Here is a 24,321-nt window from a genome sequence, read left to right as displayed (position 1 = left end):
TTTCAAGTCTGACAAAAATAACCCTGATGATGTCATCGGGGTTATCTCAGTTTGGGTTTGAGATTAAAGGACTTTGTGGGTGGACTTTGAAAGACCTGAACATTTCCCAGCCAGGGTCTAACAAAAGACAGTTGCATTATGGGAGTTCTAGTACTGTTTTTGGAGCTTGACTCTTAATAATTTGGACCCAAATGGATTTTAAAACCAGGATCTCAAACACAAAGTCTGATTTATTTTGAACTTTTAATGGAACTCATTGTAAATGAGGGAAACCTCAGAGTGTCTGTGAGTTTAAATAAAGGTTTGAAAAACATGAAATTAAGACTAAAACTCACACATTTCAACTTAGTGAATTACCAGATAGTCCCTTTAAAAATAATATCATACATCATTTCACATATTTAATCATTACAGATTCTTTAAAGCCAATAAAACAACGTCCTGAGATGGCAGCAACGTAATTAATTGATCATTAATTACAGTTAGCTGATAAAAAGGAAAAGCACCTCCGGTCACAGCATAATGAAAAACAAACTAAAATCACTAAAGTGTCTTCAAACTGCGCTGAAAAGCAGACCGTGTCTCTGGGGGACTTCTGGGGACTGACCCTCCGCCGCACAGACCGCACGTGTGCAGCGTCTTTAAAGCACACAAAGACTCAGTGTGAGCACCGGCAGCGACGTCAGCGTCTCTGGCACCGGGCTCCGCTGGTCGTGGCCAGCAGCAACGTCACTCCTGACGGCGGCGGCACGGACGGCCATCCGCGCAGCAGCGAGTCGCTCCGGAGCTCGGCGGAGGAACGCGGCGTCGGACTCTCCGCTTTTTGGGAGTTTGCGTGCGGCTCAGGTAAAGCCCCGAGGCCTCTGCACGCGGAGCAGCTTTTATTTCTGTCAAGGTGAGTTTTCCGTGTTTTTGTAGCTCTGAGCGGCGGCGTGCGTAACGAACGCAGCGCGGACGGTGAATGATACGGACCGCGAGCTCCGCGCGCCCGAGCGGCTGTTCTGTAGCCATAAACTGAGTGTTGCTATGGTGCTGCCAGGCAACATCCCACCTGCTGCTGCCGCCGCCACTGTCTGCGTTTACTCCTCAGCCAAAACAAACGTGGACACATGCGAACAAAGCGCTGCCGCATGCGTCCGTCCAGCCGATCACCGGTCATGAATCCAGGTGTGCGGCCCCTCCTGCTTTCCCGAGGCTCGAATCGATCATTTGTGAGACTTGCGGTTGATTTGCTTTGAACTGAGCTCGTTTCAAGCGGTTCACTTGAATAATAGCCTCCTCCTGCTCCACATTGAGCCCTGCCTGGCGGCTCAGTCCTGCAGCTTTGGCAGACAGTGGAAAGGTCGTTGTCTGTTTTGAGTGTTTTTCCAGTCCAGTGCTCATGTGTCTGCCTTTAGGTGACAAACCAGGCCCTTAATACGCAGCCTTTGTAACTGGTCTGTCTGCTTATTCTCATAGTGTCTCAGTCATACTCAAGAACACAAGATGGTGATCAGCGGCGTGGCATCCCTCAGAAGGACATCAGCGGCCGTGGACGTGATGGAGAGCAGATGTTCGCAGTGAAGGTGCACACACTACTTTCCTACTCGGTGGTTAGGCATGCCAACAGCAGATACAGAGAAATTCCATTATCCCTCATCTCCTGTCTGCTGTGACAGAGAGGAGGAAATCACCACAACATGCTGTGGTGAGGCCAGGAAAGAGGGAGAATTATGAGTCAGAACAGAGAAGAAAAGAAAACTGTCACTCCTCGAGTCCGCCGTGAGACAGCGCACACACTTATTTTAAGCGCAAGAGCAGATCTCCTTTCAGCTGCGCCGAGACCTCGCTTCTTTTCTGCTTTCCATAAATTATTACTGAAACCTTTTACTTGTTCTTAAACTATTATGTCTGCTCTGTGTAAATTCCAGGGATTAGAGTCAACACTGAGTGCAAAGTGCAGCGGGGTGCATCCAAGGCGGCCTCTGTTCATTGTGTTTTAGTTTACACACCTCCTTATCTCAGCTGTCAAGAGGGAGGATTCTTCTCTCCAGTAACTTACCCAGAGCAATAGAGATAGTGGTGGGAAAGGAGGGGTGGGAGGAGTGAGAAGAACAGAGAATGACTGTGAGGGAGTGCTTAACCCAGCCTCTGAGTGACTCTTGTATCCAAGGACGAAGGTAGCAACGCATCCAAACGCCACTCTTCGCCCACGGGCTGCTGTGAAGAAATGAGGCAGTCGCATAGGCGCTCAGCGGCGCTCATATAGACTCAACAGCCTGCCGGCCCTTCCTCGCAGGGCCCCTGGGGTTTGACTCGCCTGTCTGGAGTGCCGGGGCTGATGACTGAGCAGATCATGACTGCAGCTCGAGCGAAGTGCACGCGGCCGCAGACCCACGTAGCTTGAATGGGAGTTGCTTTTTTCCCCCTCCAAACCAAAGCAAAAGTGTGTTTCTCTTGTTTCTCCGGTGTCGTCGCACCTGAACTGGCCCACGTTTGTGTATGTTTTTGGCAGAGGAGCAGGCTGGAGAGGAGGTAGTGCCAGGTGCTGCGTGCCAAGGTGGATTTGGAGGTGTGGAGGAGAGCTGAAGATCATGGGCAAATCAAACAGCAAGCTCAAGCCAGAGGTGGTGGAGGAGTTGACGAGGAAAACCTACTGTGAGTACGCTCAGGACTTTCTCTTTCTGCTGGTCTCTGCAAAGCAAACCCTGCAGGAACCGTTCAGCTAGCCTGTATGAGAAGAAAGACAGCTTTCTGGTCAAAGTTAAAAGACAAAGAAATGTTACTGCTGCAGTTTGGAAACCCTGTTTTCCGCCCACTGCGTCCCATACGGGCTGTACAGTAGATGCTGCCCTGCCTGCTGGGACGTGTTGGGATTCTACACCAGTTTCTTGTTATTGACACAACAGAGCAACAACTAAATGTCAGCTGGGACCGAGCCCCCCCCCAATTGATTTAAATTTACATCTAAATGTCGTGCAGCAAATTGTGATTGTCTGGCAAAACTTGTAATCAGCATGTTTAAATCACGCTGAAGGGATTCATGAATATGGATGCTGAGTGTGTATCAGAGAGGAGGACGTGGCTTTACATGCAGACTGTGGACCCTCTTTGTTTCAGATAGATTATAAACACTCCACGGTTATTAGAAATGGCATTCCTGCTAAGAATGACAGGAATGGACTGGAGTGAGATGCTGGAGCGAGTCTGCAGCACTGCACATGTTCACATTGTTTCTGTCGACCTATCAGGACCAACTGACAGCTTTCTCTTCTCTCACCTCGGTAGCACTAACTTCTGTGCTGATGAGCTCCTGCCGAGCAAAAAAAAAAAAAAGAAAAATGTTCCTCCTCAGCTTTCAGCCAGATTGCATTTGTAATTACCTCAGCGACGTCTGTTCTGAAGGCACTATATTAATCATTTGTGTGTTATTTCTGGAGCGCGGCGTTATTATTATTATTATTTGAGCAGCGGAGTGTGCAGGTGTGGGTGGGAGTTGACATCCATTGGCTGCTTAATGACAGTGTTATTTGTGTGGTGGGTCTCTCCACAGCAGAACCACGGAAGGCTGTTGTGGCAGGAAATTGCTGTGGAGGAAGATTGGGCTTCGTGCTGGGCTGGGCTGCTTGCTGCTGTCCTCTCCTCTCTCTCCTTCTCCTACCCTTTCGCCCTGTCTCTCTCGCTTTATCCCCTAATTGCCCTCTTTGAGCAGGGAATGGAATAGTATAATTAGGATCTTATCTGGTTAGCATCGCTGAGAGGGGCACCGAGCCTTCTCTCCCAGTGCGATCATTCTCTTGTTCTGCTGTTGCCTTACTTGAGACGGTCTTGTTTCTGTTTCCTTCATCCTGTTGCCTCTTTCTCCTGCTCTCCCATGAGGAGCTTTGTCTGCCATTTTAGCCACCGCTTCCCTTTGGTTCTTGACAGATTGGGGACTTTGTACGTTTTCTCTGTGCATATGTGTTTTTTTGTATTTGAAGTTGGGTGTTTTTTCTCTGCAAATTGTCCTCAGCGCTGACAGGAAACGACCGTGAGCAGGCCAGAAATACAGCCTGTTTGAGAAAATCTGTCTTCTGCTTTGTTGTAGCTTTAAAAACGAAGCGTCTTCATGAGAAAAAGAGTATATTTTAAACGCTTTCCGGCCTGAGACAGCATTAAGCTGTGCACCGCTCTCAGTGAAAACTGCAGGGAATCAGCCTCACCTGCTCTTTAAGAGAGCTTAATTCAACCCAGAAACGCTTTTCCAAACGACTCCTGGCGTCACGTAGAAAGACCAGCAGTCCCATTAAAAAGTCTGCAGGATGTAGACTGGGCCCATGTAATAGCATGATGATTTTGTAGGCTGTCAAAGCCATGAGGATGCTCGCAGTGACAGAGTGCACGCTGGATGTGTTCTAGCAGACCCCCCAGGGCCGAGCGGCTGAGTGGGCCCTGCACTCTCCTGCACCGTGCTGATTGCATTATTGCCCATTGCCTCCGACTGAGTTATGTAATAAATTTTTTTATTAAACGGTAGCCATGGTAAATCGCCTCAATTTTTGACTACATTGACTTTTGAGGCCAATTTAATGGTAGCTTGGCTCGGCTGACAGTCGTGAGATTGACCCTGACATTTATTGCCCAGGATCGGGTCACGTGACGACGGGCTCCTCGGTCAAACGCTGAGCAGAACAAATGGAGGCTGAGATATATGCAGGCGGAGGCTACCTGACCTGCTGCGCTCATCGATGGCCTCTGTGTGATCCCGCTCCACATGAACAGATCTCATGCTAAAGCGTTCACAGAGAATCATTTTCACCCTTTTTATGAGAATAATTTCAAATACCGGGCCGGCCTCCTGCAGTGTGAGGGTGTTGAATGATTTCATTTATTTCGCTCAAAAATGAGTCAATGTTCTGGCGTGAAACTCGCCGTTTCCTTTGTTTCCTGGGTGTAAACTTTGTGGTGACCGAGACTCTGAGTTGCTCAGGGTTAAATATTACAGAAGAAGAAATTATCGATTAACTAACGAGCTGTTGGTCATTTGTGAGGCTCTGGCTTTGCTCGAGGCTCCGCGGGAGCGTCGGCAGCCATCCTCAGACTCACAGCGGCGTGAATTCAGAAAGCGTCTCTCACAGGAACACCTGGTTAAACTAATGCTATTGATTCCCAGCCCCTGTTTTCATTAGCGACCCCAGGGGCCAAGAGGCCGAAAATTGCTTTGGTTACTTGAGAGAAAGTAAAGAGACATTGGAAAGCCGTGAGGGATTGGTTGATTAGATACTGGCAGATAATAGTGTTTGTGTGGGCATGATAACACATCCTGCCTCCTCAACTGTGCTCTTTCTTAAATATGTGGCTGACCTTCATTCCCTCAGCCTTGTTTGTCTTTTAGTGGCTCTCTGGGGTTTACGCCCACTTGCTCTCTACTACAGCGGCCAGGAGAAATTATTATTCATCTGCTCTGATAGTCTGCTACAATCAATGACCACACTACGCTCAGCTGAACGTGGCTGCTCTCCAGTAATTGCATACTGTCGAGTATTCCTGCTAAAGCCAGAAGACGTGTGTTTGAAAGGACGGGGCCGGGATGATTAACACCGCTGCTACTCATGTCCTCTGTGGTGTCTAACAGCAAGCTACTTTTTTCTAGGACAGCCGAAGTTTTCCTCCAAGCTAATGTCACTCTTTATTTCTCTTACAGTTACAGAGAAAGAGGTGCAGCAGTGGTAAGTGTGTGCATTCATTTTTAATTTTACATCATATGTTAGCAGCTCGCAGCAGTCAGGAGGTCGTATCTCCACCTGCTTGCTGAACCCTCTGATATATTTTGCCTTCTTGACTGCGTGGACGGTGTTTACTATTTGTCTGATTTGAAGCCGTCTCCGTCACTCTACCCTGAAGACAGACAAGGTCTGAAAATAGAATGACTTTGAAGCCTGGCTGAGACCGAATGACTTTGAGGGCTGATAACACTGATACAAACATTCCCATGATGCATTCCTCCACAACCTTTTTGCTCTGTTTCCAGAGGGGATGTCTGCTTACGGCAGAGCGGCGGAGGCATAAGGTTGTCTCACTTTCAGGCACTTCATGACTCCACGGCCGCGGCGCGTCCACGAGGTCGCTGATTAGTAATCCTTCCTGTCAGATTTTGTACCCGTTAGTCAGCGTGACCTGCACCAACCTCGCACAGAGGGTCCCAGCATGTAGTCACAGTGCTGTACTGTATTCTCACATGTATCATAATGAAACACAGTCATGAAGCAGAGACACCTCAGGCCACAGAGCTGTGCTGCGAGTGATCGTCGCTGTTAAGGTGTGAATTTCTGAATGCTTTTCTGAAGGCGCAATTTGACAGCCGCCAGCGCGCAGATAAGAAACAATGCATCATTATTTACAGAGCTGATTCAAGCACGAGCGTAGTCGTCGCTTTTGTGCGCCACACGCCGCTTTTGGTCTATTGTTTCTTTGAAAATGAAGAACAGAGAATAGTGCATATCAGAGGAGGGAGCACTGTAATAAAGTGATCACTCTTCCATGTTCACACTTCAGTTCTCCTGCGTTGGTTTTGCATTTCACGACCTAATTTTGCATGCATGAAAAGAGCTCTGCCTCGAGAGCCAGCCACTGTTCCTGTCCCCTGTTAGGGGGGTTTACGGGGGGGAAGGAGTCAGGGCACATTGACAGCCACACAGCAGCAGCAGCAGCAGCAGCAGCAGCAGCAGCAGCAGCAGCAGCAGCAGCAGCAGCAGCAGCAGAGATCACTGGGCACTGGCCTGTCCAGAGCCTTTCGAGCTGGCCTGTCTCTGGGGCTGCTTGAGTGCACCGGGGCGGAATACCCCCCACTCCTAAACCTCCACCCCCCCGGCTGTGCAGCCAGCTAGCTCATCATCACTCTCGCTGTCTTTCACAGGAAAGTTTGCATGAGTCCTCACTTGAAGATCAGCAGCAATCAACACGGCTGAGTGTGAGGGATGAGAGGGAGTTTTACCAGGGGAAATGCCAGATGGCGTGTAATTAGAGCACAGGCACAGACACAGAAGAATTAGCAGGGTTAGATAAATGCCTGTGTTGTGCATTAAATTCGTTCCCCTTTCTAATTCTCCTCCAAGGGAACATCATTAGTATGCTCGAGGCTCACCTGAAATCAATAACAAAATGCCATAGCGCAGTGATGTTCCTGCCAGCGAGGCGGGAGCAAGAGAAACATCCTGCACAACTCTTTAGCAAACCACCGAGGTAGATGCCAAGAAGTGGGAACCAGTGCCAGTAATAAATACTTTATCTTCACGCTGGCTCCCCGGTGTGGTCTGATGCACAATGTCACGTCTGCTGCGTCGCCGCGAGCTCGCTGCGGAGCTGCATCATCGCACTGCTGCAAGTACAGCCTGGCTGTGTGCGTCTCAGCACCAGTGTCACCAAGTCGCTTCTCGTACGTGACGTGTTGTTGGCAAACGAAGGTGATTCTGATTATGACTGATGACGAGCTGACGTCGGACAAACATGTCTGCATCAGTGTGCTCGGTGTGAGTCTTCTGCTAATGCAGCTCCACTGGTCTTATGTTAGATGTGGATGACTTGATGCCAAGGAAAGCAAATGAATGTGACTGTCGACCTGCTGAAGACGGAAAATAACATTTCAGTGCCAGGAAGTCTTTGATAAATCAAAACTTTAAGTGCTTATTGAGGAGTTTCACTGGAGCTCAACCAGTACACAGAGTTAAACAATCCAATAAAGTCTGTAACAGCTGATTTTAGTTCTTCACTTAAAGAAAGAATCACTTAAATTTTGTTGTGACAAAGATATCAAGGCGACATTTTACAGCTGAAAAACACTAAAATCAACAGTTGTGTTAAAGAGGAAATTAAATTTAACAGGTATAAACAACAACATAATTCAACAAAAAACATATTAAATAGCAGATTTAAGTAAATTATCTAAATATATACCATTTAAAACTCAAAATATGCTGAAGTATAATAAGCATTAGATGAAATATGGTCGTGTGTGACTGTGATCAGGAAATCATTCGTTAACGGCTGAAATGATCTGTCGCCAATAATCTGTGAAAGGGGAGCTGCTCTAAGTTTACATTTCAGTCTGTTAAGTTCAGACTTTATTGATATCTGTGCTTCTTCTGCATCACTCTAACAGTGTTACAGACGAGCAAACGATGCTCTTTTAATTCGCTGCTCTGTAATTTTCACGTGCAACGCTTTTTTGTAACAACTGATCGTAAAAGCTGCTGACAGAAGAAACTTCTTCAGGCGTCTCATGCAGAGATGCAGAGAGTGTGTTAAAGAGGTCCTTGAAGCTGAGTGACTCATAAGAAGCAGACTTCAGACAGCTCCTTCAGAGCCACAGGGAGCACCGCTCCTCCTGACGGGTCAGACTGCAGACCTGTTTGGACCTCACAGGGTCTGAATCAGGACACCTGGACCAGGTTACTCACCTGGTCTGTCCTTCATTCAGGTCTGTGTTCTAATAAGCAGATTTATCAGGACTGGATTCAGTTCAGTTCAGTCAGTGAGAAACGAGCACTGGCTGATATTTGACCCACCTGAGGTGATCATGGCCACTTCCTGTGAAGCTCATAGTTAATGTCAGCACTGTGACTTCAGTCTGCAGAGAGGGACCGATGCTCGCGTCAGCGTCTGTGTGGACTTGAATGTCCTCGTCAACAAACATGGAAACCCATTGGTCAGTCGCGTAGGTGCAGCGCTACAGAAAAATTAGCCTGCTAGCTAATTAAGCTAGCTATAAATACTCTTACAGCATATAAGCAGAGTAGTGATTAACTGAATGAAGAACCAGGCGATCAACAACGCTGCGCTTCGTGCAGCCTGCAGTGGGACAGTCCTCTCATACCAGCACAGAGGAGAGGCCCGCCAACCAATAAGAATTGAACTAATAAGTCAGAATTGGCTTTGTTGGCCCAGTGTGTGTGCACATACAAGCAGTTTGACTCCAGTTTAAACATTTCACTCAATGTGTTTGCAGAGAAAAGGGGACGTACAGCATAAAGAGCCGATAGACATAATTATTGTGGGTGTTGATCAGAATGTCTTCACCTGTGAACAAAGAACAGGCGCCTTGAGTACAAATACTTCAGAAATACACTTGTTTTTGCCATCAACAGTCCCTACTGTATACTGTACTGAAACATGCATACTGTATGTACAGTACGTATGCATGCAGCACCTCTCAGCCTATGACATCCCACGGTCACACATTAAAAATGAAAGAATTCAGGTGAAGTGGGTCGGCTTTGGATTACGATATGCATTATGTGCCGTGCACTTTGAATACCAATCAGGTCGTATTCTCCTCTCTGCATGATAGCGAGCGAGGCTTGCACTTCCCTGCGTATCTGCACATAATTCAGACGTGAGAATTACATGCCTCTGCTCTCCTCTCGCCTCTCTTCTCGCTGAACTTTCTTCCAGCTGCTCCTCAAAGCGTCTCTTTGACTGTATGGAGCTGCTTCATTATCTCCAAGGCAGATTAAAAGTAAGGAGTTTAAGAGTGAGGAGCCGGAGTGGAAGAGATCTGCCTTGGCCTTCGTTCTCCATCAGAGCGCCGTCTCTCTCTCTCTCTGGCCGTAATTACAGCCCGGCCTTATTTTCGAGCGGCGTTAACTGAATCACAGACGAGCACGCGGCGCTCCCTCGTGTGAGCTTGCGTCATTTTTGCTGTTGATCAAGAGCAAAAGCTTTTTGCAAAGCTTTTTATAACCAGAGTGTTATTATTTTCCTCCTTCTCCTACCCATCTAGCATTTATTTTTATAAAGGCTAGCGCTCCCCTCCACCCTCCCTGAGCTGTTACAGTCACGTTAGACTTTGAGGCTCCTTTATGAAGCCGTACAAAAAGCCGCCTACCTTTGAGTGACTGCGCTTGAAATTGCTCATGAGATGCTTCTATATTTAGGCTAATAGAGATATTAAGTCGCCCTCTAGATGTGTCATTTCCAGGGACGAGGGGAAGCGCTCAGGCTTATCTATCAGCCACGCATATTATCAAAAGAGGACTAGAGAGTAATTTGATTAGAGTTAACCACTCTGGGCCTGCTATTGGATCAAGGCGATCTTCTTATCTGTGAATGAGACAAATAGCTTTGCACTTTACCTTTTCGACGCAGCGCCCGCTTTCGAGCTGAAGCGGGAACGGCCACAGTGGACGTCAGGAGGCGTCTTCACCTTTGTCCACTCTGGTCTTCATCGTGTGTTTTCATCCTGTGCTAAATGAGGCTTTAACTCTTTAAATCATCTCCATCTGTGCTTTGCTTTCAGGTACAAAGGCTTCATTAAGGACTGTCCGAGCGGGCAGCTGGACGCGGTGGGCTTTCAGAAGATTTACAAGCAGTTCTTTCCTTTCGGGGATCCCACCAAGTTCGCCTCCTTTGTCTTCAACGTGTTTGATGAGAATAAGGTTTGTAACCACGAGTTGTACTGTCCTGTTAGAGGGCAGAAAAGACTGCTCAGCTACCTTTGTTGCTTCAACATGACAAAGAAATAGTGTGACAGTGGCTGTTTGTGCGGGGAAGCTGCCGGATGAGGAACACGGTGTTAAAAGCGGCAGAGGTCCTCCTTTCAGACTCAGGCTGCACAGAATAAAAGAGCAGCGAGGTATAGAAATACTCTTCATCTTACTGCTGAGCTCTTTTTGCAGACCTGCAGACGATCAGGTGTGTATATAGAAAAAGGCTCATTAATTAAACCCCTTTTTGATGAAAGCTGCTTTTAACAATGCAGGCTAAGGTTTAATCAAGATATACAACATGAGGACATGTTGGAGATTCCACGTTTCGTCTCTGAATGCACTTTTTGTTCCTGTTTTTGGCAGCTGTAAGCTAGAAGCTTGCACGTATTGAAAGCCAAAGCCCTGCACACACTGAAATCATTCTGTCAGTCATTATATTATTATGATATTTCAACAGCACTGATGATTCTGTCCTCTGAACAGAGGACTGAAGATGAGTCACAACATCCATAGTAACACATAATCCGAACTCCAGAAATCAGTTTTTAAGAGCGGACGCCAGCGTTTCTTTCCAAAGCTGTGCATGCGTTTGATTTCTTTTTATGAATGAGGGCACATCCTCGACGGATTTGAGGATACGGCAATAAAACAAGTTTTAACAAGGCCAAATTGTTACAGGCTACATTTGTGTGGAGTAATCCACCTCATTGCAGCTGTACAAGATTATTCAGACGGTGCTCAGGAAGACAAAGTATAGATGACAGCTCCTTGGATGTTGGTGAGCCCCTGGAGGTTTATTGACTTCAGTTAAGAGGCTTTGTGTTGGAGGATCAGACAACCCCTCCGTCTGATGTTTATCTATGACCTTCATTAGCGCTGGGCACCCCATAGTTAGAGAATGCATTGATCTTAACACTTTTTATGACTTATGTAATCAGCAATGCATGACTTCAGCATTACCTGGCTGGTCAGATGTCTGGCAGAGATAAAGCTAGCTGAACCTGAGGCTACGACAGGTGGCCAGCTGTTGCAGCAGAATGCTCTTGTGAGGCGATCCTTCAGCGTCTGGTGAGAATAGTGTCTGAAATCCTGAAGGATCCACCAGCAGGAAGTTCATTTTCAATGCGTTCACTTAGAAAGAAAGTGGACTTTTTGATGCAGCGCCTCAGTTTGATTTGAGTGCGTCTGCTGCAGTTGCTTGAGGCTGGAGGTCATAACTTGATGAGTTGCTCTGAATTAGCTGCATTTGAGCCACTTTCATTTCATATTTGATTATCATCCGCGTTAGCAGACGTTCCTCCCCGCTGCACAGCGTGGCCTCGCAGACCGACGCCGAAGGCCTCGAGTTTGGGAGGGTGATTGGATTTTCTGAGCTTCTGTGGTAAAAATCAGTGCACGTGATTCAAACAAAGCTGAGAGGAAACACGTGGCAGAGGGGGACAGCTTCTGCCATGTCAGACACAATTATCTGCAGCGTCCATTCATGATGTGGATCCTCACCCCGAACACACACTGCTTGTTTGTGTGCTGTAACTTTGAGACCATGAGCCCGTAGCATCCATCTTACTAATGACCAGAGGTGACATATTTCTGCCTCAGGAGAGAGCCAGGTGCAGGGCAAAAATAGCAGCTGACTTGGAGCAAACGTCTGGCCCCATTTTCAGCAAGGACACGATGAAAGAACAGCGAGGAGCTGGTGAAAGTACAGTGAGATGTGAAGTAAGATGCTCATTTTGTCTCCCCCCCTTTTGTCTCTGCAGGATGGACGCATCGAGTTCTCCGAGTTCATCCAGGCCTTGTCTGTGACTTCTCGGGGGACTCTAGATGAGAAGCTGAGATGTAAGAAGATGCACCCCCATTTCTCCTCCTCTTTTTGACATTTAAATGACAGGATTTAGGACTGACTGCCTCGCATTGCAAATGAAAGAGGACCAGCGGCTTCCTGGAGAGCAGCAAACAGCAGATTATTAGCAAGATACAGCCGGCTTCTACTACCTGGGGGTCGTGACCCAACATGTTGACAACCTTTTGTAAAAATCGAACAGCCTAGAAACACAGGATTTATATCCACTGTCGCATGCCATGAAGGCCGCTGCCCGTCAGCTCAGTTTTCACCACCTCCAAAGACACCAAACACTTTGTAATGCATGAAAATATACAGTTTAATCTAATCTGCTGTTTTACCTTTTGAAGCCACAGCAGCGCTCTGATCTGCGTACGCTCTGACACGTGTTTTACCATCTTTGTCTGCACAGGGGCTTTTAAATTATATGACCTCGATAATGACGGCTACATCACTCGAGATGAGATGCTGAACATCGTGGATGCCATTTATCAGATGGTGGTAAGTTCTCCCAAACATTCGACATGTGCGTCTCAGTCGTTTGAATGGAACAAAACGTAATGATCGTGTTTCTTAGGGGAACACTGTGGAGCTGCCAGAAGAAGAAAACACGCCAGAAAAGCGAGTCGACCGTATTTTTGCAATGATGGACAAGGTCAGTATTTTAATATTGAACTGATATCAAAAGACTGAAATGATGAGAGCAAAGTTAAAGCACTAGTTGCTGCATTTGATGCCACTTCCTACAGTTGAGCCTCGAACGCTGCCTGACACGGACACGAGTGCAGTGATGGTCATTAGTTTTCCATTAAGGGGACTGAATCTGCCTTGGTTGCCACCCTCGGGGCTTTGATATGGACCCTGTTAAGTTTAGAGCTGTTAGCTGCAGCCATCACCGCGTCACTAACACCGCCTGCAGTCTATAAACATCATATATAGTCTCCTCCACCGCTAGCCCTCGGTGCTAATGCCAACTCCCTCGGCCCCAAGAATCTACTCAGCTTTAGTGAAAGCTGAGACGCAGCCTGCATGGGTGTGTTCGTCATCCCACCGCCGCCAAGATCAGCCCGGACTAGCTGTGCAGCGCAGCAGCACTTAGTGATTTGTATTGGCAGAGAGTGGCCACAATCCAAGAGCACTGAACCAGAGATCAGCCCAACAGGAGCAAGTTAGCACAAGAGCCTCTTTTGCCCCCTGCTGGAAGCTTTGTGTCAGAGCATTAAAGGGCTTCAGGTTCATTTTGTCTCATGTTCTGCTTCCAGAATGCTGACGGGAAGCTGACTCTGCAGGAGTTTCAGGAGGGTTCAAAGGCAGACCCTTCTATTGTTCAGGCTCTGTCTCTCTATGATGGACTTGTGTAGGAATGTAAGGTGAGTGGGGTATTAATGAGCTGCTACCTGCATACTTCTCTGCCTGGGTGATTTTCAATTCCCGGGCCTCCTTCAGCTCCAAGATAATACCGAGTAATTCTTACTTCAACACGGCAAAGAATAAAAGAAGAGAGATTCAGTCTGTGGGCTGAAAACCAAAGTGAAGAAGCCACTTTCTGCTCTCAGTTTGTTCTTATGAATTATTCAATATGGCCCACTTGTTTGCTGGCAATCAAATAGTCTTGCAGTGCTGAGTGAAGAGCGAGACAGCCCTCTCCTCTCGCTGCCTAATGTAATGCACCAGCCGCTGCCAATTGTTGCTGACATCCTGCTCAGTGTTTTGTCAACTGTGAAGTGAGCTTGTGAGGACATATTTTAGTCAAGCAGCGGCTCTGTTTAGCGATTGTCTTGCATGCTCTGAACACACCCAGGTTTCATGACAGCGCTCAGTGGCGTCTATTCACTGGTGATCATTCTCACAACTTCTCAGATGGATCCAGCTCAGCATCCTCCTGCGTGTTACACGCCAATCCAGCACCATCATACCTGTAACGGGAGGAAGCCCCATTTAACTTGCTCACCCAGATGTGGACTGCAAACCTTTGTCACACGGCTGTACGGCATCTGTGTCAAGTAGCTGTTCGTCTACATTTCCAGTAAGGATCGTAAGCAAATATATCCTCTGATGTGACGGAGAATTCAAACATGTCAGCAAAGCCCTCAGTCATTTATCCGTGCTTCTACAGCTATGTGGCACCGCGTACACACTTGAGTGTTGTGGACTGTGTACGAGCATTTCCGCAAGCGCAGTGTTGTGATTTCCCCATGGACTGTCCAAGGAACTGAACTCCCTCTGAGATGTTCGTGTGCGTCTTGTTCACGTTCTGTAAAGCCGAGGAGGCGCGTGAGCCGCTCAGAGGAACTATGCTTCATCGCCTCGAGGACGGACTCCAAACCTGGAGAATCTAGAAAAATGTGTTATGTGGTGATAACATGGACACTAACTTCAAGAGCATTATAGTGTATATTGTACAATGTAAATATCCTGTTAATTTATTTTCTGCTTTGCTGCGTTTATGGGAATTTTCCTCATACGTATGGAATGAAGTTTTATTTTTATCGAGGGTCTTGAAGTGTATTGCACTGTTTTTCATGATTATTGTGGGATTGATTTTGTTTCTCACACTCTGGAGTTTCCTTTGCCTGAGAGAAGGGTTTTTATTTGAAGAAGAGTGCTGGAGGAGCGGGGAGTTTTCTATGGATGATTTTACTACGTTTGCAGTCTGTGCATCCCTTTGTGTTTTCACTTCCCCAGTAGCACGAGCGTTTAGTGTCTGCAGTGTTGCACAGCCACATCCTGAACGACATGCACCGAGCAACGCGGCGTATTCTCACAGCTTGCATCTGAATTGAGGCTCATTCTGTCTTTTGAGAGCATCATACTCCACCCTCAGCGCACACAAAGCCCCGGTCATTGAGAGGCACAAACAGACATCAATTCTGGTTGTAAAGCTTTTGCGAGCTCTGTGGTTGCAGTTGTCTACTTTGTATTTGTCCCGTGCAAGGCCAGAGCATGTGATGATGCCTTTTTCTCACTCTTGGACTGTTTCAGTTACAGCATTACGATGTTTTTTTCAGCTTCACTGACTTTATGCCTTATGCAAATGATAATTTACTAAATGATAAATGTCATTTACCTGTTGATTAACGGTGTAAGAGCACAGAATAAAATGCATTTAAGTGGCTAACTTTCCTATCGCTGCATTCTTAGTCTTTGCATTTAAATGAATACTTTATGTAAGAGTCAAATGTGTGTTTGCAAAACTTTCCTTAAGAATCCCACGTCATGACGATAGTCCAGTACCTCACACTTCAAATGCATTATATTTAAAATAGGAGTCCAGCATTGCTCTGAGCTGCTTCGCTAACAGGGAGAAATGCCACGTTGAGCTCGTGTCATGCTTTGAAACACAGAGTCTTACATGCCAGCTCCCTCGGCAGTGTGAGCCTGCCTGTGTGGTTGTATAATGAACAATGAGCTGCATAAAGGTGTCAAGTCTTGGCACTGATGGGTGTGGTAATGAGGTAGCTCAGTGGTTTTTGTGTAAAAGCTGGGGTCTGTCTGCTCACTGGGCCTGCTCAGACCTGTTTTCTTCTCATCAAAGACGCACGCAGGTGATATCAAGGGGGGGTCAGGGGGGTCCATCTTTGATTCCCTTTGTATTTTATAGACGTTTCAAATGTAGCATCTGCAGCTAAAGCAAAAGACACGACGACCAGCTCAGAAATATTGTGGGTCCGCATCACTTCTGTGGAAGAAGCCTCTCAATTATTCACATTCTTACTGTCAGATCAGGCCTGACTTCCTCTCGAGGTCTGATCTCTTTAGACAAGACATGCCACAGCTCCACTTCAAGTGCGTAAGAATAATATTTAAATCATCAATAACAGATTTCTCTCCAGATCAGCAACAACGTGGAAAGGGACAGTGACATTTCTGTGTGGCGCGTCGAGCTATTCCACCCATTCATATGCCAAGGGGATATTTCTCAGGGTGGGCTGCGTATAAAATTAGATTGGTGTCAGCTGAATATAAACGATGGCTATTTATAAAAACGAGGCTGTTGCTGAGACAATGTTCTCGGCATGTCCAGAATACAGACTCAGGACTCCGCCGGTAATGTGCGTAAAGCTGCTAAAAACCGCGTCTCTGGGGGCCCACCACGAAAATCGTGTTGCGGAGGGGAATGCTGGATAGGGTTAAAGCCTGGAAGTCACAGTGGGGTCGCGGTGCGCGCGCGACACACACACACACACACACACACACACACACACACACACACACACACACACACACACACACACACACACACAAATCAGGTTGGGTCTCGGGAACCTTTTAATACCCATCTCCGCCCCCGTTTGAAGCGTCAGAGCACCAGCTCTCCAGGGGCTCTCCAACGCGGAGCCAGTCCACACGCTCCTCCAAACTTTACGCACGGATGTTCTCCCGTGGAAGCATTTACTCTGGATTTTGATGAGTTTCAGCTGAGCCGTGCTGTTCCAAATAGCTTTTTCTGCCGACTGGAAGCCGTCCCAAGCTGAACTGCTTTGAAATCTGAACTTTTGAAAACTTTCTTTTACTTTTGTTTATGTGATTCGCCTCATTCCAGCAGACAGATGCAGTAAACCTAAAAAATGACCGGCGTCTTGTTAAAGTGCCTCGTCCTGGCGCTCTGTGTCAGCGCGCACAGGCTGCTGGCAGTCCCCCGGGCTGAGGAGGATGATGGATCCGGTGACAGCGCCTCGACCCTGGCCTTTGTGTTCGATGTTACCGGCTCCATGTACGACGATCTGAAACAGGTGATAGAGGGCGCCTCACGGATCCTGGAGAAGACCCTCAACCGGAGGACCAGACCCATTAAAAACTTTGTCCTGGTCCCCTTCCATGATCCAGGTACTTCTACACAGCGCTCTCTGAAGGAGCTGCTACACAGTATTTGTACTTTTTGTGAGTGTGGTCGCCCTGAATTCTTTACGTGTTTGTGATTTATTGCAGCATTTAACGAATCAGCCAAGATTGTCAGATGGTTTTGCCAGATCCAGGCAGCACAGTAGCCTTCTTTCAGCTTTATTACAAACTCAGCGTTTTCAGCATGGCTTCAGGTTTCTTTCCCCTGCAGCTGTCACTTACACTTTAGTAAATTCAGTTTTACTCTAAAGATCACAGAAAGAGCAAAGTGCAGCACATGTTTGAACCTGTAGCGCAGGTTGTGTTCCAGTAGAAGCCCACGTCCACGCAGCAGCACTCTGAAGCCAAACATGGAGCAGGAGTATGTGAGCGTTTAGAGCGAGGGGTCTGTGGGACAGGTAAGACTCTTCAACCCCCCGCATCTGTCCCCCTGTATGGGAAAGCTACAGCTTGAAAATAAGAGTGCTCTAATGGGGGAGGGTGTTTGAGCACTGATGAGAAGCATATGCTGTCTGCTCGTGTGTAATTACCCCAATCTCCCCCTACTCACCCCACCCCTCTCCTGCATCCAAACCTCCGGAAAACCCTCGTAGCCCCCAGTTTATCCAGCCAGGGGAGGGGAGGTGGGTGCACTAACACCACACATTGTGTCTGTGTTTAATGTGCCCTGCCCTTGGGGACCTTGTAAACTCCCAAGATTGCATAGAAGCCGTGGTGGCTGACAAAGAGGCGTGACGGAGCTGTCAGTGTTTTACCGTCACTCACGAGGAGCAGACAGGGACTTGAAAGCCTCCACTGTTGGAAAATGGATTGAGAGCGAGTTAGAAATGTCATCAGCTTGACACACGGCTGCAAGCTCTGTATCATTACTCTCACAATGACACTTCAAAATGGTATTTGACAGTTGGAATAACAAGCAGACGTAGAGAAATCACGAGCCTCCACCCTACCTGATGAGGGTCTTCTCTGGAGTAATTAGAATGAAAGGCTTGTGTTTATAGACAACAGCGTTCCATAGCAAAAACAATTCGTTCTCTGTGCATTGGTTAATGTTTACTGCTCCATCGATTGGCCCCAGAAGGCGTCCAAGTAAGTGTCAGGTCCTGACAGGCCCTTATCCATCACGCTGGCCTCTGCTGCTGCCGCTGCTCGAGTCCCGAGGACGGCGGCCAGTAGAAAACACCGACTACTGCTGCAGAAAACGATTCCTTTGTCGATATCCAAACTTTGGGCAGATTTGTGTGAAACGAAACCTGAACATTGTACTATTGTCGGAGCACCAGTCTTCTGTGCTGTGCCGAGTGTGTGATTGATATTCATGTCTTGCAAAAAAGCTACAGGGCATCACTCTGGATCTGATAAATTAGACTGTGCGGGCTTAGGCGGAATTTTGAGGCTGCAGATGTTTTGTCTCTGTTTTCAGAGGCTGGACTGCTGAAAGGGGACAACTTAATCCTTTGTTCTGATGTGTTGTTCTGTTTACTTTGAAGGAAAATCCAGACAGTTAGACCTAAGCCCTCATTCGATGGGAATGATTATTGTTAGCCGTACGCTGCTGTATAGCAACCAGAACATCTCTTACTAAGCTGGTTTGATTTTGTTCTTTCTTTCTGAGTCTCTGTTTGGAAACTTTGATGATATACATCTCCAACCCTGCAGATATCGGCCCCGTGTCTATCACCACCGACCCAAAGAAGTTCCAGCAGGATCTGCAAGAGCTGTTTGTCCAGGTGGGAACCAGAACACATGAGCTGATTATCCTGTATGACTGGGACCTTGCTTTAAGCAGGCCTGTGCGATTCTTTCTTTAAATATTAACATTTGCTTTAACTCACGTCCTCGGCACAGCTGAAGTATGACGGCTGTTCAAGTATAAAATCCAATGGAATCAAGTTTAAAGTAAGATTTTTAAAGTTTATTTCCTCCAGCAGTATCTGATCACGTGTGATTCTGTCACCCAGGGTGGGGGCGACTGTCCTGAGATGAGTATAGGAGCCATAAAGAAAGCCTTGGAGGTTTCCCTGCCTGGATCCTTCATCTACGTCTTCACTGACGCCAGAGCCAAAGACTACCGCCTGAAAAGAGATGTTCTGCAGCTGGTGCAGCTCCGTCAATCGCAGGTACGGTCAGAGACGCCGTGCGAGGTCGTGAGGACACCACAGATCAGGGCTGGAGACATAAATACTGCATCAGGCCAATGTTGGTATTTTACTAATGTCAAATATCAACTTCAATCTGTAAGAGAGTGATACAACAAATGTGTGCACGCGTTTCTTACGTCTGGTGTCGTTAGCAGGGAAATGGTACGTTTACGGCTTTGAATGCCGGTCCCACAGAGTTTTGAGTGTCTTTGCATTTGTCACATGCTCTCACAAAAGGAATACAGCGGCATGCTGGGAAAGATCTACATTCCAATGAAGTTCCCCGAGTTCCTTCAAAGTTGCTCTCAGCCTCTATGTGAAGCATGACAATGAGCATTAGCGTCACTTTGGAGCCAACCGAAAGCGAGTCTGCAGAAAGCAAACACTGCACAGTAGTAATCCTCTTAACTCTCCTGCCCCCTTCGTTCCCAGGTGGTGTTTGTGTTGACCGGGGACTGTGGGGACCGCTCTCAGCCTGGCTACAGGGCTTATGAGGAGATCGCTGCCACCTCCTCTGGACAGATCTTTCACCTGGACAAGCAGCAGGTCAACGAGGTGAGAGCACGGCACCGGCCGAACCTTTATTAAACCCACTCATACATTAAAAAAAAAAAAGTAGAATTCAGTTGTATGAAAAGGGTGATAGCAGCGAATGACGAAGAACAGCAGGAGGAAGAGAGAAACAAACCCTGTCTGACCTCCTGATGTAATAATAGCGATTTCATTAACAGTAATCAAATAATTCCAAAGCTGATATTGAACTTCCTGGTCATATGATACGGGCGAGTGGCTCTTTTATATCGGAAGCGGCATGTAACGGAAGCCCTGTCTCAGAAGCCAAAGACAGCAGGGCTCACTTCCCAGGCAGACGTAAAAGAAGCCAGAGTTTCCTCTGGAAGAGACACTGGTATCCTGCATGTCAGCACAGGAGGCGGCCGGGCAGCGCTGAGCCGAGGCCAGTGGCTCTGTGCGCCGGTGGCCCACTGAACCCCTGAACTCAGATGTGTTTGTGTGCGTGTGCACGGGTCTGTTTCCTGTCAAGTCATGCTCGCATGTAGCTAAACATATAATGCCCGTGTGTGTGGCAGCTCGGTTCATTATCACTCCATAATCCCGCCAGCTGTTTAAGGAGTGTTTGAATGTCATTTTTGTGTTGCAGTATTAGGAGAATAACTGACTCTAGCCCTCACACCTCAACCACTCATGGCTTTGTGCTCATGTAGCCTAAAGTATTTTGACATGTTCTTAATGTGCTTTACATTACATGTAAACATGCGCATGCTTATGAACGTATTTTTCTTGGACCCGCGTTGAATTACTATGTGTTAGTCAGCTTTAGACCTGTGTGATTATAGCACTTGGGTGGCATGCATTTACCAAATTAATGCAAATCCTTTAATCCTTAAAAACCTCAGAAGTAGTATAAATCTAACCAAAATATTCCGTCTTAATAGCAGTTTAATAAAGTGCAGCCAAATCAAATACACAAAATCTTTTTGTGGTCTCCGTGGGGCGAGGGTGGAGGGAAAACAGACTGCTTATTTTACTCTCTAATCCCAGGATATGATCTGTCATGGCCTCCCTCCTTCCAGCACAGCTGCCCAGTGGAGTTGGCTCCAAGTCCTCGCACAACAGCTCATTGTCAGCTCTGCATATCACACTCTCTCCACTCTTTAAAAATGACTGCTTATGATTAACAAGAGGATAAGTTAACAAGAGCGTGTACAAGAAAGCTTTGCTAATGTGCTGTCAGACTTGGCCCGCGATCTGCGCTCCTCGTGGTACCAACGCCGTCTTTAGTCATCGGTCGCCTGAAGCGCTGATCAAAAATGAGGGCTGTGATGCTTCAGCTTCCGCATAATGTCCGCTGCGGTTCCTGCTTGCAGACAGAAACGGGGTTTGAGAGCAGCATGTAATGAAGACGCAGCTTTGCAGCGCGGGATGTGGCCTGTTGCTGTGTGTTTCTACCCAACAAGCTGCACATACACTCAACTTAAAGTGCCTTGAAGAGTCATTCATAACACTGGCCTTCTGGTTTCCTCATTACATGGATGCAGTTAAGAGGCTGGTAATGGTTGTCAGACATTGAAACCCTGACATTTATCTTTGTCTTCCTTGTTTCCTGTGCTAAACAAAGGCACCATCTATGTTTTAGCCTCTTGTCATAAATACAGCCCACCTGTGGCAGGTAGAGCCTCAGCAGGTGTGTGGAAACTCCCACCCAGACAGAGCAGGGGTCCATCTGGGACTGATTTGCTTTAATAACCTTTATTTGTAGTGGAACATCGTCCTGCAAATTGTTGTTTTTAAACCTTGGTAAGGACTAAGCAGACCCCCACACACTGCGGGGTCTGGAGTCAAGCTGCTGTGCTTGACCACAGCACGGCCTGTTCTTTTGCAGGTATTGTACCTGGATGAGTGAGGGGAATGCAGCATCACCCCAGCCTTAGCTAACCCTTCTCCTCCGGCCCATCTGTCATGCGTCTATGAATAGCAGAGGGGGGTCCTTCCTGTAACAGCTCGGTAAGCCCGTTCAACTGAGACATGCCGGATGAGGTTTCACAGCACTTCAGATCCTCTGCATTCCCCGTGGTTGAGACAGGGAGTGGCTGCAGAGCTCAGCGTGCTCCCCCAGACCCACCGTGGCCCGGACAGCAAGTCGTCCCGTCTCTGCACTCCACTTCCTTTTATCTGAGGTCTGAGGGCAGAGTAGTGCCCACTCCTCTCTGCGCTCTTGCATAAGAAATGGACCCTATCCTGGGGCAGATGTAGGTCACTTCGTAGCAGTTTCCTGCTCTGCTGGTGATGGCTGCACATGTGGCAGACATTACAGCTGTTTCCAGTTGTAAAACAGCGAGAGGAACCAGCTGCTGTCAGCACCCAGCGGACCCGACAGACAAAAAGCGAAGGCCTGATAATTAAATTATCAAAGACTTTCCTTGTTTCAGTTTTTGCTCCTTTTCATAAATGTCTTCAAATGTGTTGCCGTTGGCTCCGTCTGCGAGATCCCGCTGCAGAAATGTTTTCAGTTTGTTTCATTGCAGATGCAGCTCAGCCATAATGCCTGTGTGTATGAGGTCCAAACAAATACTAGACAGCAGTTGCTTGTTAAGCGTTTGGAAGATGGAAGACTGTTGGTCCGTTGTGGCCACTGAAATGAGACTGTGAAATATCAGTGGGCTTTACTGCTTCTGTTTTCATTTTAGAGAAAACAAAAGGAAAACTGTATTCATACTCCGTACTTTGATAATGATTATACCCAGAAGCTCAAGCACTTGTGAGAACTGAACCTCTGCATTGTCAGATATTTCAGTGGAGAGCCACCGAGGAACATTATCGTCTACATAATGATTGTTTTTGCCATTAAATATAATCAAACTGTCAACCATTATGTCAGACTTTGGGTAATCTTTGCTCTGACTGGTGGAATGACTCATTTAAGAAGTGAGCCTCCTGTAATCCTAACGTGTCACCGTCTGACCTCATCTGGCTTCATGAGCTTAACCAATTCTACAGACAAATGGGAAGCTGCCAGCTGTTTCTGTCCGTAAATGATCCCACATGTAAGTCAGGTTGATACTGTGGAATACACAGTTTAACTGTAAATGTAAAACAAAGCAACCCCTCCCTCCCTCCATCCCCTGCTTTCTATGCTGAGGAAGAAGAGTTATGATTCATAAAAGCTGTGCTGCAGGAGGGGGACCGCTGCATGACAGACTTCCACTGTGAGAGACTCTTCTGGGAATACATGCTTGAGAGTGCAGAAAACTGTATGTTATCACTTTGACAGTTGAGCTGCTTCACTTTTCCTTTGTTTAGGCAAAATCCCTCTGAGGAATACGTCTGCGATGTAAGAATAGTCCGGAGACAAAGAGCAGCCTGCTGCTTGGGTGGGGAGGAGGTTGGTGGGGACTTTCAGGGAAAGGTCACAGTCTTGTCCTTCCTGTCCTCGTCCTCGCAGTCGAGAGGGATCGGTTTGCATTTGATGGGTCCCAGCCTCATCCACCGATGCGTGTGTCTCCTTCAGTGATGTTGCTCTGTTACGGTTCTGTGAAGGTGTTTTTCTCTTCCTGTAGGTTTTAAAGTGGGTTGAGGAGACAGTTCAGGCCATGAAGGTCCACCTGCTGTCCTCCAACCATGATGGCGCCCTTGAGAACAAGTGGGAAGTGCCCTTTGACCCCAGTCTTCGAGAGGTCACCGTGTCACTCAGTGGTCCAGCACCACAAATCGAGCTCAGCGATCCCTTCGGTAGACACGTTAATGCTGTTTTCTTTGCTGCACGTTATTTCACAAGATGTTCTGTCCTCCTAAATGATGATTTTACGCTGAAAAGTTGTTGTTCTGTTTTCTTAGGTCGTGTAGTCGGCGTGGAGCAGGGCCTAAAAGAGCTGCTGAACATTCCCAACTCTGCTCGTGTCGTCAACCTGAAGTTTCCCAGACCCGGGGCCTGGAAACTGAAGGCACTGCTCTGCTGAATGTATGTTTCTCTGACTGCTTTATGACAATGGGCTAACTGAATGCTATTGCTCTGCTCCTGAAGGTGAGCTGCAGCGGGCGCCATACTCTGAGGGTCACAGGAGTCAGCAGTCTAGACTTCCGGGCCGGCTTTTCCAGCGTTCCTGTTTCAGAGTTCAACCACACCAGAGAGAGGCCAATAAAAGGTGCCGGACATGTTTCTGCTACCTTCTTGAGTTAGAGCACCTGCAGAGGATGACCTCATGACAATCTTTCTTCATCTCTCAGGACTTCCGGCCCACGTTTTGCTGAAATGCACAGGCCTGAAGCCTCCGGGTCAGCTGAGCCATGTGGAGCTCATGTCCGGCTCGGGCCGCTCCTTGCGTACGATCCCTGTGCCCATGCCCTCTGACCTCGGCCAGCAGGGACTGTGGAGTCTCCCGGAGTTCCGCACCCCCTCCCAGAGCTTCTTCATCAAGGTGACAGGCAAAGACGAGGAGGGCTACCGCTTCCAGAGGCTGTCCAGTGTCTCCTACACCAACATCGTTCCAGGCAAGACAACCCCCTTCCTTCAGACGCATGTCCCTAAAGCAACTCC

At 47.5% G+C, this 24,321-nt stretch overlaps 2 protein-coding genes across 3 annotated transcripts in view; both read left to right on the top strand.

The window, feature by feature from the left end:
- The first annotated feature begins 654 nt into the window (after nucleotides 1–654).
- ncs1b (neuronal calcium sensor 1b) lies at nucleotides 655–15,408 on the top strand. Of its 2 annotated transcripts, XM_070964722.1 has the most exons (10): nucleotides 655–895; nucleotides 1,459–1,565; nucleotides 2,495–2,637; nucleotides 5,663–5,687; nucleotides 10,253–10,391; nucleotides 12,203–12,281; nucleotides 12,698–12,786; nucleotides 12,863–12,940; nucleotides 13,548–13,655; nucleotides 14,146–15,408. In XM_070964722.1, the coding sequence occupies exons 3-9, from the start codon at nucleotides 2,574–2,576 to the stop codon at nucleotides 13,644–13,646; spliced, it is 573 nt and encodes a 190-aa protein (XP_070820823.1). In that variant the 5' UTR covers nucleotides 655–895; nucleotides 1,459–1,565; nucleotides 2,495–2,573; the 3' UTR covers nucleotides 13,647–13,655; nucleotides 14,146–15,408. The 2 variants fall into 2 exon arrangements, with proteins under 2 accessions (XP_070820823.1, XP_070820824.1); XM_070964723.1 differs by lacking the exons at nucleotides 655–895; nucleotides 1,459–1,565 and having other exon boundaries at nucleotides 1,611–2,637.
- Nucleotides 15,409–16,853: 1,445 nt separating this feature from the next.
- The window catches only part of hmcn2 (hemicentin 2), a 42,620-nt gene continuing 35,152 nt past the window's right edge, over nucleotides 16,854–24,321 (top strand). Inside the window, exons 1-8 of the mRNA XM_070964504.1 lie at nucleotides 16,854–17,112; nucleotides 18,787–18,857; nucleotides 19,089–19,247; nucleotides 19,701–19,823; nucleotides 23,345–23,516; nucleotides 23,622–23,728; nucleotides 23,809–23,929; nucleotides 24,012–24,275. Of these exons, the coding sequence (XP_070820605.1) occupies nucleotides 16,854–17,112; nucleotides 18,787–18,857; nucleotides 19,089–19,247; nucleotides 19,701–19,823; nucleotides 23,345–23,516; nucleotides 23,622–23,728; nucleotides 23,809–23,929; nucleotides 24,012–24,275 (1,276 nt within the window). The remainder of the gene's footprint in view (nucleotides 17,113–18,786; nucleotides 18,858–19,088; nucleotides 19,248–19,700; nucleotides 19,824–23,344; nucleotides 23,517–23,621; nucleotides 23,729–23,808; nucleotides 23,930–24,011; nucleotides 24,276–24,321) is intronic.

The sequence above is a fragment of the Chaetodon trifascialis genome, chromosome 6 (assembly GCF_039877785.1).
Source record: "Chaetodon trifascialis isolate fChaTrf1 chromosome 6, fChaTrf1.hap1, whole genome shotgun sequence".
Lineage (NCBI taxonomy): Eukaryota > Metazoa > Chordata > Actinopteri > Chaetodontiformes > Chaetodontidae > Chaetodon > Chaetodon trifascialis.
Note: the sequence above shows the minus strand (reverse complement) of the source record. Positions and strands in the feature narration are given on the sequence as shown.